The 14,012-nt window shown below is 40.4% G+C and overlaps 1 protein-coding gene across 6 annotated transcripts in view; it reads left to right on the top strand.

Moving 5' to 3' along the window:
• nup160 (nucleoporin 160) overlaps positions 1-14,012 on the top strand; it is an 84,645-nt gene that overhangs the window by 58,181 nt on the left and 12,452 nt on the right. For all 6 annotated transcript variants that reach the window (XM_067380593.1, XM_067380599.1, XM_067380597.1 and 3 more), the window contains 3 exons: positions 1,245-1,368; positions 1,465-1,566; positions 1,654-1,795. In XM_067380593.1, coding sequence (XP_067236694.1) covers positions 1,245-1,368; positions 1,465-1,566; positions 1,654-1,795 — 368 coding nt within the window. The remainder of the gene's footprint in view (positions 1-1,244; positions 1,369-1,464; positions 1,567-1,653; positions 1,796-14,012) is intronic.

Below are 14,012 nucleotides of genomic sequence, written 5' to 3'. Positions count from 1 at the left end.
ATGTAACAGAGTAAAGCCAAATAAACCTGCGATAACCTGGGTTACATCAACAGAAGATGATCATGTATTGACAATAGCCAGTGATATTGTCAAAAGCATCAAATATTGGCAATATTAAGAGGATTTGGCATTTTACAATCAATGTAGACCTGTTACATTCTTCTAGTCTATTATTGTTACTAATAGATTAGGCTACTTTTATTATTGAATCAGTATTAATAAATTTGCCCCGCAATAATTTCATAGTGTATCACCACATAACTGACGTGCTTTGAGGATAATAAATGATTAGGCTATTAGCTATCTTTGAAAATGTTTTAAACATTTTTTAGTTCTATTATACAATGAACTATAGGCCTATAATTAAAATTATTAATAGTCTACAATATTTCCTAAGACTGACTGCAATCATCATGAAAATTAAGAGCTACTTCAAGCACCGACTTAAATACAACCTAACACAAAATACTATTATTCTCATTTGTTTCAATATATATGGGCCACAAGAAAAATAATGGAATAAATTAAAACAGTTATATACAGTTATTAGCATATTATATTGAAATTTGTCTCTGAGAGAATATGGTCCGTTAATGCAGCGCCAGACAGCGCCGTCACTTTTTACTTTCACTTTGAATAGCCTACTGACCGAGGTTCAGCTTTCACCAATTCACCGGCATAACTCTTGCGCAAAGTATGCACGTTGCTTCTTATGTGACATCCATTGGCTCCCCTTCTTGGTTTAAAATACAAAGATTTTCAATATTGGGACGTATCTCTCTCTTTTTAAAATAATTTATGGTTAATGCACGCTCAAGTAGTTGATTGTTTCTGACAGCGCTGACTAGTGGTTGAAGTAGACGATCTCTCGACTACTCGACTAGTCTATGCAAGCCCTATTGACTAGGTATGTTTTTGCACTTGAATGGCAAATTTTCCCAATTGATTTTAAGAGTACTGTTGTAATAATCACCTATGAGATTATTTCTTTCAAAGCAGACAATACTGCTAAAGGTTACCATCAATACTGTTCAAATGGAGTTTGCCCTCATTTATGAATTTTTCACAGAGTGTGCTTTTTTTATTTTTATGTGTCATCAGATTGTTTCACTATAGTATTACTATACTTGCTGCTTTTATTTTTATTTTTTTATCTTGAACACACAAACTGAACATTTTTCCTCAAGAGTGTCAACTACTGTATTTTAAAAGGTTACCTAACCCTGGTGTTATTTCTCTTACAGGAGGTGCGTCGTCTTTAGAGATGGTCACTCTGCTTGTTCAAACAGGTCTTTTTGACACATCCCTGACACTGTGTCAGACCTTTAACTTATCCCTTACACCTGTCTTTGAGGGACTGACATTCAAGTAAGTAATGATCTATCCTGTGTCTGCCCATTTAAAATCAAGTGGCTTTTTTTTTTTTCTTCCAGATTTCTAAAGTGCAGATTTTTGTGTGTGTAGGTGTATCAAACTGCAATATAAAGGTGATCAGGACCAGACAGAGGTGTGGAACTGGCTTGCAGCCAATCAGCTGCCAACTGTCATTACTACTAAAGAGTCCAGGTTTGTCAGAATACTCTCTGACCTTGATCATTACGATGAACTCTGCTGCAATGATTGTCTTCCTAAACTGAATTTCTCTCCACACAGTGCGACAGATGAAGCTTGGCGGCTTTTAGCTCATTATTTGGAAAAATATCCATCACAGAATGCTCAATATCATCGCTGTGTCATCAACAAGCTGCTGTCACATGGGGTGCCAGTGCCTGATTGGCTGATCAATGCCTACAAGGTGGTTGTTGTTGTTTTTTCAGCATTACATCTGACAGACAGTGAAAAGCTATTACCGTTGATTAATTGTCACTAGCCGGTATTCCATTACAGATATGCTCAAAACGTTCACTATATTTTTCTAAATGTCGATTAAAAAAAACTATTGCGAAATGATGGTTTCCATTTAAAGGGTTAGCTCACCCAAAAATGAAAATTGTGTCATTAATTACTCACCCTCATGTCATTCCACACCCATAAGAACACAAATTAAGATATTTTTGATCAAATCCGATTGCTCAGTGAGGCCTGCGTCGCCAGCATTATAACTCCCTTTTTCAATGCCCAGAAAGCTACTAAAAACATATTTAAAGGTGCCCTAGAACTAAAAATGTAATTTATCTTGGCATAGTTAAATAACAAGAGTTCAGTACATGGAAATGACATACAGTGAGTCTCAAACACCGTTGTTTCCTCCTCCTTATATAAATCTCATTTGTTTAAAAGACCTCTAAAGAACAGGCGAATCTCAACATAACACCGACTGTTACGTAACAGTCGGGGTGTACGCCCCCAATATTTGCATATTCCAGCCCATGTTCCCAACATTATGAAAGGCATTAGACAAGGGCAGCCAGTAACGTCTGGATGTACACAGCTGAATCATCAGATTAGGTAAGCAAGCAAGGAAAACAGCGAAAAATGGCAGATGGAGCAATAACTGACATGATCCATGATTACATGATATTTTTAGTGATATTTGTAAACTGTCTTTCTAAATGTTTCGTTAGCATGTTGCTAATGTACTGTTAAATGTGGTTAAAGTTACCATCGTTTCTTACTGTATTCACGGAGACAAGACTGTCATTATTTTCATTATTAAACACTTGCAGTCTGTATAATTCATAAGCACAACTTCTGTAGGATTGGAAATTGGACTTTGAGCTCTATCTCTTAAGGACTGTTTGATAGGAAACACTCGCCCTGGTGGGCCGGTCAGAACCCAGGAACTCAGTCAACCACAGTTCTTTCTTTGAGATCTTTTTTACTGAAGCATTAGGTGTGTTGTCTGTACAAAGATAAATAATTAAAATAAGTAAATAATACAGATCCAATTATTTAACAATCCTATATATTAAACAATAATTCACACAGTGTGGAATATTACGTGCAATGAATGAAATACTATAATTAGACATATTAGCATCTGAATAAACCATTTAACTATAATCTTCAACTCACATTTATATTTGCAATTTCCTACAAACATCTAAAATGTGAATAACAATTTCTCTCAACAGAAGATATAACATCAGTATAATTAGTGATCATATGATCTGAGGACAGATGTAAATATGCACGTGCATGTACCAATCGCTAGATAAACACGCTTAATCACTCGAATTTAGTTACATTAACTTCAACACTTAATTATATGCAAGATTACAAGCTAAACTTTATCCTAAGTGTATATTAACAGTGAATCACTCACTTTATAAGATGCACGCACACATATAACACTCCAACTTGGATCGGCTTGCATTTCCTCCACACAACTTTGCTGCGTCACTTCTTAAAGGGGCAACAAGTCTTAAAGGGGCCACACACGTAAGCCAAATTGTGTGATCAATTTGACACTTGAGAAGGTTGCGTGTGAGCTACTGATGCAGCAGTGGGTGTGTTAGGCTCCTCTTTATCATCTTCCGGGATGGGGGGTAGGGCCACAAGTCGAGCTACAGGTAGTAGTATAAACCTTTCCTTGAACTTTAACGTCCACTGATCTCACTTGTGAGTCTTGACTGGGGTGCAGTTGGACTACTCTTCCAATAGGCCAGTGTGCTCTGGGCTGCTGGGGGTCCATTATCATGACTACCGTCCCTTTGGTTATATTAGGGAATGTATGGTGCCATTTCTGTCTGACCTGCAAGTTTGGAAGATAATGGCGGATAAAGGAGGACCAGAAGTGGTCAGCTAGTACCTGGGAGTGTCTCCATCTACGACGACTCAAGCCTTCTTCTTTAGGGTATATGACTGCAGGCAGGGAGTTATCTAGCCGCCCCATGAGAAGAAGGTTGGGTGTTACTGGATCAGGATCAGCCACATTAGAGGACACATACCCAAGGGGTTTCGAATTAAGAATATTCTCCACTTCAATCAACACGGTCCTGAGTACTACTTCAGATACTGTTTGGGCTCCAATAGTCGCAGATAATGCCATTTTAATGGATCTTATCTCTCTCTCCCACACTCCCCCAAAGTGTGGTGCTGCAGGAGGATTAAAATGGAATGCTATCTTCCGTGGTGCAAGTCTTTGCTGAAGATCAGGTGACATAGAATGGAATGCTTCGCAGAGTTCCCGTTCCCCCCCCCGGAAATTTGTTCCTTGGTCTGATAGTAATTCTACAGGGGAACCTCTACGTGCAATAAACCTTCGAAGGGACATCAGAAAGGAATCAGTGTCCAAACTGTGCAGAAGGTCTAAGTGTACAGCCCGGGTGGTAAGACACTTGTAGAGGACTCCCCACCTCTTTTCTACTCGTCGACCAATTTTCACGAGGAAGGGACCGAAACAATCCATCCCAGTTGAATGAAAGGCTGGTTTGTAAAGACGCAAGCGTGCTAAAGGAAGGTCTGCCATTTTGGGAACGGTAGGTTTGGCTCTCAGACGTTGGCATTCTATACAGGCATGCTGTAAGCTGCGGATGGCTTCTCTTCCTCTTAGAACCCAGAACTGTCTTCTTATTGCTGCAAACACCCGATCAGGGCCTGGATGGCAGAGTTTTATCGAAATCTTGGAGGAGTAACCTGACAGCTGGATGTTTAGAATCTAGTACAATGGGATGTTTCAGGGCAGGATCTAATGTTTCAGCACGTCTTAGCCTACCGCCAACTCGGATTAGATTGGAAGCTGCATCATATTCTGGAGCTAGGGTGAGTAAGCGGCTATTATGTTGAAGAGGCTTGTCTGATTTCAGCCGTTGTAATTCCTCAGGAAAGCTTTCACTTTGCACCTTCTGCAATATGCAGATCTCTGCTGCTTGGTAAGTGTTCGCTGTAGGTTCTCCTGGCTCTCCAGCCGCCCCATGTAGCTCTTGTGCAACAGCCTTTACCAATTCTGTCCAGGTCTTGTGCTCACTGCCAAATGATACATCTACAGCTACTACTCCACAGAATGCAAATTTCTTGAGCTCAGACTTGTCAATCTCAGGGCACTCTACAGGTTTTGCTGGCCAGCTTTCTGGTGAGAGGAGCAGGAATGGGGGCCCTTGGCTCCATCTGTTGGGCTTAGCAAGGTCTTTCAAAGTCTTTCCCCTTGTAAGGTCATCTGCTGGATTTTGACCTGAGTCCACATATCGCCAGTCAGTGCGGTTGGTAAGCTTGTGGATTTCAGCCACTCTGGTACCGACGAAAACTTTGAATTGGCAGGACTCTGACTGAATCCAGGACAGAACCGTGGTGGAGTCCAAAGAACTGTGTGGCGAAGTGGCAAAGTTAACTCTTTTCTCAGCAGGTTTGTCAACTGTGCACCAATTACAGCAGCACAGAGCTCCAAACGGGGCACTGACAGGACTCTTTTTGGTGCCACTCTCGAACGTGCCCGTACGAATGACAGATGGATCTTACCAAGATGATCTTCAGTGCGCAGATAAGCGACTGCTCCATATGAACTCTCTGAGGCGTCGCTGAACACATGAAGGTCTGTTACAGATCTGGTTTGATCCACTGAAGCTGGTACGTATGACCTTGGGAAACTGATCTTGTACAGAAACTGCAGCTCACCTTCCCATTCGTTCCAGTTCTGGACTAAAGCTTGGGGAAGCTGGGTGTCATCCCAGCTGCGCTGCTTGTTCAAAAGTTGTTGGACCAGTACTTTAGCCCTGGTGGTGAACGGGAGGATATATCCCAAGGGGTCGTACTGACTAGCTAGAACTTTGTAAATAATCCTCATGGTTGGAGCGCCATGATTTATGGGCCGGTGACGGTACGTCAGGACATCTGTAGGGCAATTCCAGCTAAGGCCTAATGTGGACTCCTGGACATCAGTCTTTTTATGGGCTAGCCAGAGTTCAAGACCTTCCGATCTGGCTTCATGTGGAAGATGGTGAATGACAGCTGGTACATTGCTGGCCCACTGTCTCAACTCTCAACTTCCCTCAGCCAGCAGACCCCTCATTTTGTCAACCAATTGCCTTGCCTCCTCTGATGACGACAAACTCTGCCACCAATTGTCGACGTAGAAACATTGTTCTATTGAGAACCTCACATCTTCGTTGGGTTGGCTATGATCCTTTACATGCTGCTGTAAGGCAAAGGTAGCACAGCAGGGGCTGCAGGTTGTCCCGAATGGCAGAACTTGCCATTCAAAGACATCAGGAGAACTCTTCTCCTTTGAAACACGCCAGATAAACCGAAGAAGTGGTCTATCTACTGCAAGAAGGCGGACCTGATGAAACATGCCCCGAATATCAGCACTGATGGCCACTGCATGCTCACGGAATCTGAGTAAGACCCCAAGGAGTATTGAACCCAAGGTGGGGCCAGAGAGGAGGGAATCATTCAGACTGAGGCCATTGAATTGAAAAGAGCAATCAAACACCACACGATTCTTTTCATTATGGCACACCATGTGATGTGGAATAAACCAGGACTCACCATCTCTTTTCCTTTCTTCTGGACTGAGCTTTCTGATAGCTCCAGACTGAACCAATTTCAGGACTTCAGAGGAATAAGCTTCAGCTTGTTGTGGGTCTCTGGCAAGTTTTCTCTCAGTACTTCGTAGGCGTGGCATGACAGCTTCCATAGTAGCATGAAGATAGGGCATGTCAGACTTGCGTAGCAGGGGTGTCGCATAGCGGCGTATTCCATCCACCTCTACGCGGACAGTCTTAGTTTCAAGTAGCTCAATGGCCCTTTGGTCCTGCTTGGAGAGTGCATTCCCTTTCATTCTGAAATGGCAAAACATCCACTTGCCACAGCCTTTCAACATTCTTGAACAGTTCTGTGTTGCTGAGGGGAATGGAAAGGTGGAGACACTGTTTTGGCTTGAGTTTCTGCTCCAACAGGCTGGTAGGGCCCTGGAGTGTCCATCCCAGCTTTGTTCTTATTGCAGCTGGGCCTCCAGGTGGACCAAGTCTTACTGGCTCGATTGGTGAGATTATGTGAGTTTGATCTGTGCCAACAAGAACGAGAGGTTTTGCCTTCTCAAAGTACTGCAGTGGTAGTCCAACCAAGTGTTTGTATTGCTTCTGCAGCTTGGATATTGGGTAAGAGTGATCAATAAGATCAAGCTGTGGGGCAGTGAAAGCTCCAGATATGAGATACCGCTTCTTCGGACTGGAGTATGGAGAAATGTAGAATGAGACTGAAGCTCCATCAAGGGTTTGCACATCATGACGGATTGTTCTCAGAGCTAAGCTTTCTTGAGTCCCTCGCAAGCCAAGCTTCTGTGCGGCCTCTGGCATCATCAAGGATTGCAAATGTGTCCAGGGTGCAATTGCCATGGTGAAGGAGAACTCTGACAACTTTGAGTAAGACTTTATTACTGCTGACTGGTTTGTTCAGGTACAATGTCTGTGTTGCTGAGCTGACTAAGCAAGCCTCTCTTTTGGATGCTTGTATGGCAGGCCTCTCATTTACCTCATGGAGGATTCGTAGATGCTTTCTCTGACAAAGCGGACATGGTTTCTTTAGTCCACAGTGGACAGCCTGATGAGCAAGGCCACAGCGCCAGCATCTCCTATTGGTTCGTATCCACTCTGAGAACTGGTCTTTGGTAAGGGTTGGAATTTTGGGGCACTGAATGAATGGATGCTCAGAGTTCTGACAGTAAGAGCAATATACTGAGAGCCTACTCTTAGCTTTCTCATCAACCTTGGCAGGAGAATATGTACAGGTTGTCACCTCAGCATTGTTCCCAGACCCAGTCAGTACAGTGGCAGTGGTTCGGCGTGATCGTGGAACTACTCTGGGCTCTCGTTTGGCTCGGCTTTCCCCCTTTATTGTTGGATCATCGTAGCTTTGACACCAAGACTCATATTTCAGCCATTCTGACAGATCTAACAATGAGTATGTTACCCCAGGCCGTTGTAACATGTGGCGGCGAAAATCAGCCTGTCTTTCAGGTGGCAGCTTACTGAGGAGGCGTGCAACATGCGACCCACACTGCAACTCAATGCTACCTGCCTGACCTAAAGTCTTAAGCAGACCAACTAGAGACTGCACTTGAAGGGAAAACTTCTCAAAGGCTGATGGGTCATTGCGGCTTATATCAGGAGAATCAAGAATGGTAGCAATCCTTCTTAATGCTACCTGGTGGGGTTGACCAAACCGCTCATTGAGGGCCATCATGGTGTCTTGATAAGGCGTAGGGGAGTGCAAGGAGTCTGCTATTAGACAAGCATCATCCAATTTCAGGTGGTCAACCAAAACTTGATACTTAAACATCTCAGTACTGTCAGATGGCAAGAGATTGTCCAAGGCTATTTTTAATCGGGCAAACTCACTGGGATCATTGTTGCGGAAATAAGGAATGGTGGGGCATGGGCCCTTATAATATTTCTCTGTCAGATCCACAGATGCAATGGGAGGTGACACATAGGATGCCATTCTGTGATGCCCAGGATAAGGATGTGTGAATGAATCCCATGGGTGGTCATAAGCATGCTGAGAACTTATCAGTTGGGCAGGGTACTGGCCATACCTCTGCTGGTCATCATACTGAATTGGATGGCAGAAATCCATAGTCTTCTCCACTGTAGTGAGTCGAGGGGTAAGTGTTGGTGTGGCCCTTCTACTGCTGTAAAGCCTCTGCTGGTCATTATACGGTTTCGTAATTTCTGGCTCCTCATATGCAATGGGTGGAGGAGGCTCTGGCCAGTCTTCATCACTCACATGGTGAAACTTAACTGATGGATGATTAGACTGGGTGTTAGGAGTCAATAAAGGTCTCTGCAAACTACAAGCTCGGTCTAAAAGCTGAATCAACTCGTCTTTGGCTGTTTCAATTCTTTTAAGGTCAGCTTTAATGGCCTGCTGTGTTTCACGAAGTCTGGAATTCTCCTCTGAGATCCTTTGCAACTTTATAGAGCTTGCATCTGATCGATCACTCTGGTATCCATCACCTTCATCACTAAGGGGACGGAACTCTGCATTGGGTTCAGACAGTAGTGGTCGATTTGGACATTGTGGTGACGACTGGCGGGAAGAGCTAGAAATGCGCTGTTGTAGAGGATTTAGGAGGTCACGATGCTCAACCTCTGACAGTCAGCCTCGAAGGGGGAGAAAACACAGGTAAACTGTGTGCTCTTTTAGGCTTTGCAGCTGACGCTCCAATGTGTGATGAAGAGTAATCGTCATCAGATGACTCCACTGCTTGCTGTCTCGTATTAACTGGTGAGGATGATTTATGAAGGCTTGGAATATCCACCTCATAATCTTTTAAATAAGCTGGACGGTGCTTTGGGCGAAGTGAAGGGTTTACTGGTGCAGAACTGGCTGACATCTTAATCCAGGGAAGTGACAATCCGGCTCGAAGGACCAAATGTAGGATTGGAAATTGGACTTTGAGCTCTATCTCTTAAGGACTGTTTGATAGAAAACACTCGCCCTGGTGGGCCGGTCAGAACCCAGGAACTCAGTTAACCACAGTTCTTTCTTTGAGGTCTTTTTTACTGAAGCATTAGGTGTGTGGTCTGTACAAAGATAAATAATTACAATAAGTAAATAATACAGATCCAATTATTTAACAATCCTATATATTAAACAGTAATTCACACAGTGTGGAATATTACGTGCAATGAATGAAATACTATAATTAGACATATTAGCATCTGAATAAACCATTTAACTATAATCTTCAACTCACATTTATATTTGCAATTTCCTACAAACATCTAAAATGTGAATAACAATTTCTCTCAACAGAAGATATAACATCAGTATAATTAAAGTGATCATATAATCTGAGGACAGATGTAAATATGCACGTGCATGTACCAATCGCAAGATAAACACGCTTAATCACTCGAATTTAGTTACATTAACTTCAACACTTAATTATATGCAAGATTACAAGCTAAACTTTATCCTAAGTGTATATTAACAGTGAATCACTCACTTTATAAGATGCACGCACACATATAACACTCCAACTTGGATCGGCTTGCATTTCCTCCACACAACTTTGCTGCGTCACTTCTTAAAGGGGCAACAAGTCTTAAAGGGGCAACAAGTCTTAAAGGGGCCACACACGTAAGCCGTTTATACAACTTCATTCTTTATAAATCTCTCCAACAGTGTAGCATTAGCCATTAGCCACGGATCACAGCCTCAAATTCATTCAGAATCAAATGTAAACAGTATACAATACTCACATAATCCGACGCATGCATGCAGTATGCATGACGAACACTTTGTAAAGATCTATTTTGTGGGATATATTAGCTGTGTAAACTTTGTTTATACACTGTTTAAGGCAAGCGCAAGCTCCGTGGGCGGAGAGCACGAGCAATTAAAGGGCCAGCAGCCCTGAATCGGCGCATTTCTAATTATGCCCCAAAATAGGCAGTTAAAAAAATTAATTTAAAAAAATCTATGGGGTATTTTGAGCTGAAACTTCAGACACATTCAGGGGACACTTTAGACTTATAATACATCTTGTAAAAAAACATTCGATGGCACCTTTAAAACAGTTCATGTGACTACAGTAGTTCAATCTTAATATTATAAAGTGACGAGAATTTATTCCACAATATCTAGTGATGGGTGATTTCAAAAGACTGCTTCATGAAATAAATATGTAATAAGTTTTAAATATGTTTTTAATAGCTTTCTGGGCATTGAAAAAGGGAGTGTTATTGTTGGCAATGCAGGCCTTACGGAGCCATCAGATTTTATCAGAAATATCTTAATTTGTGTTCCGAAGATGAACGAAGGTCTTACAGGTGTGGAATGACATGAGGGTGAATAATTAAAGAAATAATTTTCATTTTTGGGCGAACTAATCCTTTAACTGTCATGTAACTAAAACATAATTTTTTCCTCTCGTGATAAGTAATTCCAAAAATCATGGCAAAGGATGTTAGTAGGTGTATATATATCGTATATCGCAGCCACTGCATTAGCCATTATTTTTAATAGGCATGTTATCTTAGCATTAATGGCAATGAAAAGCCCCTTATACTTGGGAGTGTCCACGTATGAGGTGTTTCTGGGTGTTTCTCCCTCATATCTCATTACTTTGTCGTTTAAAATCCATTATTCCCGTAATTCTTTTGTCTTTTATAATTTTAATAAAGAACTGTCTCGCCGTTAGGGCTGGGTATCGAGATGTCCCAGTTTGATTTCATTTCGATTTTCAAGGTCTCTATTCGATTTTGATTCGATTTTCAATTTTTTTTTAATTCAGTGAATCCAATACATTTTCACTGGCCCCACCACAAAAAAATAATAAATGAATAAAATAGTTATTGTTTTTGTTGTTTTTGACCCATGTATAGCCTACCTATATTGTAACAAGGTTATGACACCCAATATTTTAGATACCAGTGAAATTTAACAGTTTTCAATTCCATTTGAGACCACAGCTAAAACTATTAATATAAATTTCAGATCATTAAAGACAAGTAAATAGTCATTAATAAAAAAGAACACATAATTAAACTACAAGCAATAGCACAAATAAACACTATATAATCTTCACTGTATCAAAATAAAGGTTAATCCTTAAAGTTACAAAAACATTATTCAATGAAGATCGGAGTGATTTTCTCTTAGTTTGATAAACATTAAAACACAGACAGCAGCTTCTGGGATTTTAGGTGGCTGTCACTTTAAAACTAATGCACTGATACATACAATAATGACACCTATGCATTCTTTCTTTCTCTACTGCTTACCATAACCGTAACCGTCTATGTTTACCGCAAAGGCAGAGATTTTGAGATAAATTTGTGTGAATTTGTCTGTTTAGATGCAAGGAGAGGTAAAAGAGAATTCATTTTCTTATTTCGCAGCTCTGAGCTCTTTGGGTGGGGTGACGCGCACAAAAAAATTCTCACACAGCGCGCACAAGTTCTCTTTCACTTGAATGCTTATATTGGCAAAGCTTGAAAACGCGTGCAAATTATGAACTTTAAAGGTGCCCTAGAATCAAAATTTGAATTTACCTCGGCATAGTTAGATAACAAGAGTTCAGTACATGGAAAAGACATACATTAAGTTTCAAACCCCATTGCTTCCTCCTCCTTATGTAAATCTAATTTGTTTAAAAGACTTCCGGAAAACACGCAGATCTCAACATAACACCGTTACGTAACAGTCGGGATCATTAATATGTATGACCCCAATATTTGCATATATGCCAGCCCATGTTCAAGGCATTAGACAAGGAAAGGCAGTATTAACATCTGGATCTGTGCACAGACAAGGTAAGCAAGCAAGAACAACAGCGAAAAATGGTAGATGGAGCAATAATAACTGATATTTTTAGTGATATTTGTAAATTGTCTTTCTAAATGTTTCATTAGCATGTTGCTAATGTACTGTTAAATGTGGTTAAAGTTACCATTGTTTATTACTGTATTCACGGAGACAAGAGCCGTCGCTATTTTCATTTTTAAACACTTGCAGTCTGTATAATGCATAAACACAACTTCATTCTTTATAAATCTCTCCAACAGTGTAGCATTAGCCGTTAGCCACAGAGCATAGCCTCAAACTCATACAGAATCAAACGTAAACATCAAAATAAATACTTTACTCACATTATTCGAAGCATGCATACAGCATGCATTACGAACATCTTGTAAAGGTCCATTTGAGGGTTAGCTGTGTGAACTTTGTAAATTCACTGTAATATAGTCGAGAGCTTGTGTGGCAGGGAGCAGGCGTATTAAAGGGGTGGCGTGCTGCCAAAATCAGTGTGTAGTTAATGATGCCCCAAAATAGGCAGTTAAAAAAATGTATTTAAAAAAATCTGAAACTTCACAGACACATTCAGGAGACACCTTTAGACTTATATTACCTCTTGTGAAAAAGCATTCTTGGGCACCTTTAATGACCATGCAGCGCTGGACCAATCAGGAAACTTTCATGCTGAAAGGCGCAGCTGCATCCGTCATGTTCAGCACTAAATAAATGACACTGGCCCCACTGAAATATCACGGTAAGGTGATAAGAGGATGGCATCTAGTGGAGAAGACTAGTAATAAGATTAACGTCAATCAGATATTATGTCCAATGTTTGCGGAAATAAATACGGAAAAAATCGATACGTGGCTTTTGAAAATCGATATCGTATTGACCACAATTTTAAAAAAGATTAATCGAAGAAAAAAAAATTTGCCCAACCCTACCAGTCTTCTGTCCAAACATACTGCGCCATCTATAAAGAATGATTTTCAATTTGCGCAATTTGAAGGGTAATGGATATGCTACTGTCTTTGTCTATTTCTGTTAAAGGGGTTATGAATCAAAAAATCTAGTTTTCCCCTCATCTTTTGAAATAAGAGTTCATTGTACTATAAACGTTATAACTTAACTTTACAACTCAAAACTTACTTGGTAATCTAAAAACAAACTTTTATTGAACCTAAGCTGCCAAAACACTTTGGACTTCTTGGTTTCTATTATGTAATAGAGATGAATACATAAGTGCAGTAGATCAAAGCCTACTTCATCATCGCCTCTTTGACCCACCCATGCGTGCATTAGTTAATGCTGACATATGTATGGAAGTAAGATAATGCCAAATGTTTTTGAAATAAAAAGCTTGTTGAATTGCACTATTTGAAAAAAATATGCATTACATTAGCTGTGCTTGCATTTAGATGCACTGTATTTTTAAGGCTTGCATGTTTATGGGATGAAATTCAACACAATCGTATATTTAAACTGTGAATATTTCAATTAAAAATATTTCACACACATTTTCATTATTAAAAATTCAATAATTCATATTCACCTTTCAAATTTCACTTCCAAAATATTCATTCTGTTTAAAAATACAACCTATAAAATTCGACTAGCAATTTTCAGTCCATTTTATTTCGCTTTACAAATTCGCTCCCACAAATTCAGTGGTTCAAATTCGGCAGAAAATTCAACATTTCACATCCGGGAAATGCAGGAAGAGCAGTAGAGTGCCGATGCATCATCTCTATCTGCTGTTAGTCTTCTTCACAAACTTTAGTTAATGCACAGTGAGGTAACATGAACAATGAACTGCTGTATTTTTATTA

This window comes from Chanodichthys erythropterus, chromosome 24, assembly GCF_024489055.1.
Source record: "Chanodichthys erythropterus isolate Z2021 chromosome 24, ASM2448905v1, whole genome shotgun sequence".
Lineage (NCBI taxonomy): Eukaryota > Metazoa > Chordata > Actinopteri > Cypriniformes > Xenocyprididae > Chanodichthys > Chanodichthys erythropterus.
Note: the sequence above shows the minus strand (reverse complement) of the source record. Positions and strands in the feature narration are given on the sequence as shown.